The sequence below is a fragment of the Chinchilla lanigera genome, unplaced genomic scaffold (assembly GCF_000276665.1).
Source record: "Chinchilla lanigera isolate Chin_1 unplaced genomic scaffold, ChiLan1.0 scaffold00036, whole genome shotgun sequence".
In the NCBI taxonomy this organism is placed as follows: domain Eukaryota; kingdom Metazoa; phylum Chordata; class Mammalia; order Rodentia; family Chinchillidae; genus Chinchilla; species Chinchilla lanigera.
In genome coordinates this window covers 18,713,021-18,716,390 of record NW_004955437.1, presented here as the reverse complement: position 1 = coordinate 18,716,390, position 3,370 = coordinate 18,713,021, and the positions used below count along the sequence as shown (strand labels likewise).

The 3,370-nt window shown below is 45.0% G+C and overlaps 1 protein-coding gene across 4 annotated transcripts in view; it reads right to left on the bottom strand.

Annotated features, from left to right (window-relative positions):
• The window catches only part of Pla2g12b (phospholipase A2, group XIIB), a 28,816-nt gene that overhangs the window by 6,921 nt on the left and 18,525 nt on the right, over positions 1–3,370 (bottom strand). For all 4 annotated transcript variants that reach the window (XM_005390003.2, XM_013516765.1, XM_013516766.1 and 1 more), the window contains exon 3: positions 1,750–1,915. In XM_005390003.2, coding sequence (XP_005390060.1) covers positions 1,750–1,915 — 166 coding nt within the window. The remainder of the gene's footprint in view (positions 1–1,749; positions 1,916–3,370) is intronic.

Here is a 3,370-nt window from a genome sequence, read left to right as displayed (position 1 = left end):
TAGATATATACCCAAGAGAAGGAAAAGAGAGTTCCCCAGATAAACTTGTCCATAAGTGCTCATGGCAGCAGTGTTAATAACCAAAAGATAGAAACAACCCAAATACCCATCCCCGGATGGCTGGAGAGAGAATGTTCAAGCTGAACAGTGGAATACATTCAGCAATACAAAGGAACAAAATTCTGATACATCCTACAACACGGATGAATGTTACTAAATGAAAGAAGTTACTCACAGAAGACCACATATTATCTGATTTCATTTGTGTGAAATGTCCAGAGTGGACAAATCTATGGAGGTGGAAAGAAGATTTGAGCAGAGCAGGAGGAGTCTGGGAGTGTTACTATATGGCTAGGGGTTTCCTTTTTGAACTTCTAAAATTGATTGTGGGATTGACTGCAGAACTGTGAACATGAGGGCCAGAGATATAGCTCAGTGGCACAAGAGCCTGCCTGGCAATTGCAAGGTCCTGAGTTCGATTCCCAGTACAAAAAAAAAAAAAAAAAAAAAAAACTGTGAACATATTTACCAAGAATTTAAATGGGTGGGTTGTATCGTACATAAATTACAAAAACAACAAAGCTGTTTCAACAGTACCAACGACTAATCAGGATATTCCAAGCAGAGGGCACTGCAGGGACAGAAAGATTTGGGCTATCTAGCTCAGTGGTGTGCGGTGCAGGGCTCAGGAGAGAAATGTGGAGTATCTGAAAGGATGCCCGCCGAGGTAGGCTAGGGCCATGCACATTGTTTTTAATCCTTAAAGAGAACACTATGGGATGGCTGCAGGCTATAGATCCATGAGGCCAAAAAAATAGTGGGTGGGACACAGAGACTGGGCTAATTTTCCATAACAAGGCAAGTGGAGTATCAGGAAATACTGAGGAGAAAGAATCTATAGGAAGGGCATCGCTCGCTCGGAGGCAGTAACTTGACCTGACCCTAGATTCAGCAGCAGGCTCTTTTTGGCCTCCGCGAATAGAGGATAGAACAATTCTCCCCTTACAGAGCCCAATCAATTATTCATATTTTCAAGTCCTCAAACGTTCACTTTAGGAGTACACTCTCGACATTGATCTGTGAACCAGATTCAAGATCCTTCCGACTGCTGGCATTGCTCGTGTGTGGCACGGGGCCAGCCCTTTCTAAGCCTGAATTCCACCCATCTAAAAATATAAAATGCTAACACCTGGATGTAATGCCCTCGCTTCAGAAGCTAAGAGAGTGAAAGTTTCCCTAAGGTAAACTAGGAAAAAGAAATGACAGAGTCAGTGTGGAAACTGAGTAGCTAAGCAGCATTTAAAAGTCACACAGAAACCTTTACACAAACAAAGACGTTTTAAAAAATTCTTACCCTAACAAGAAAATGTGAAAAAAAGGGGGGCTTAAGCCAAAACAAGTGGTTCTCTATAGAGTAACTCCTAGGATGGAAAATTATTTAACAGTGGAATGAATAACCCCAGCCAGTTGGGCGAATCTTGCTCCAGTCATATAGCAGATTTTCATTTCTTTGGGAAGGCTTGGTGTGGCCCCTTCCACCAGGAGCAGAGCCAGCAGCCCATGGGCAGGACAGCAAGAACTTTCCTGAAGGAGCGGCCAGGCCTCTTCAGCCTTTCCTGCCCCGTCATTGCATTCCAGAGAGCAGCTCCCTCTGCTCTGAGCATCTCTTTGAGCACAGGACTCTGGCTACCTCTTTGTGAAAACAGAACCCAACTCCCTGTGCCCAGTAAATGTCCTTATGAGACCTACCTTCCACGTTGGAGACAAAGCCCAGGCTCCGCTTAAGGTCTGAGCAAATGGAGTGGAGGCACCATCGGAATTTCGCATCACAGCGGTATTTGTTGGCCCCACACGTGTCATAGCAGACGTCCAGCTGGTTGCAGCACTTGGTCATTGCTGGAATGCCCAAGTCCATCTGCAAAAGGGAAGGAGAGAAGGAAAAGGAGGAAAATGCCACGTTTACAGCAAGAAAGACCTCAGGCAGCTCTGCCCATCTTGGCACGAACTAGCCAGTCCTCAGATGCCTGTTACATGTTTGCTTCAATTCAGAAACGCCGGTGGCTTGGTAAGATTAAGTGAGTCACAGGGATCTAAGTTCTTACTGTTATCTAGTTGCTAGTTTAGTAAGTTACTCATTTTGCAACAGTGATGGGAAACAGAGACCAGGAGGGAGGTCAGGAGGGCAGGGCTGCAGGACTACAGACTCAATTAAAACTTAGGTTCATATTTCCCTCTGAGATTTTGCTTGAGAAAACAATTCCAAGGCTAAAAGGAATTTTAAAAATTCAGCTTCAGTTGAGCAAGAGATCACTGGAAAGTCTCAGGGACTCATCCCCTCATACAGCACTATGTGAAAGGTGTCGCCGTGTACGTCAGGAGGCAGAAAGGGGTGCAGAACACACAGTTCCCGACCACAAGGGGATCATGGCCAAACCACACCACACACACACACACACACACACACACGCCTACAAACAACTGTAAATGTGGCAAAAAACTGAGTAACTAAGAGAGTGCTACACGCCAACTTGTGAGACAGGATTTTAAAAGAAGCCTTTGAAAGAAGAGTAATAGAGGATTATGAGAGGTGAGGACAGACTTAGGATACAGCAGATAGAGAAAGGAAATGAGCAGATCATGTGAGCGTTGGTTTAGTGTCTCGAAGTTTTTAGTAGGAGATATCTATGCATGGGTAGGTGTGTGTGCATGTGTGTATACATAAAAAGCTTTGAGAGCCAGGCGTGGTGGCACATGCCTGTAATCCCAGCACTCGGGAGGCTGAGGCAGGAGGATCATTGTGAGTTAGAGACCAGCTTGGGCTACAATGTGAGCTCAAGGCCAGCCTGAACTGCATAGTGAGACCCTGTCTCAAAAAGAAAAAAAAAAAGAAAAAAAAACAACTTTGAAATGGGGTATAGCTCTGTGGTAGAGCACTTTCCCAGCATGCACGGGTTGGATCCCCAGCACCACAAAACAAAACAAAACTTTTCAAATTGGGGAGAAAGGCGAAGTGATTGCCTTGACCTCCCAGTAAGTAGTTAGGTTCGATAAGGCACCTGGGGCAAGGTAGAGATGTAAGAGCTGAGATGGAAGCAGAGTAGTCCTTGTGTGGCCCGGAGAACAGAGTGGAGCAGGGAGCGTGTAAGTCTACGAAGCCTCTTAGGGTGTTCTGCGGCTTTTCTGATAACAGACTTGGACTTGGGTAGAAGCTGTGTGAATGTGGCTTGATGCTATAGGGAGGAGTAGTTGTAGACCCTTTCCATCTAGGGGTCTTCAAGTATTCTCTTATTTGAACTTTTATTCTAAGGACACCAAAAGCAGAATAAGGACTCTGGTGGTTTAAAATGCCCCTTTAAGAAAAATAAATATA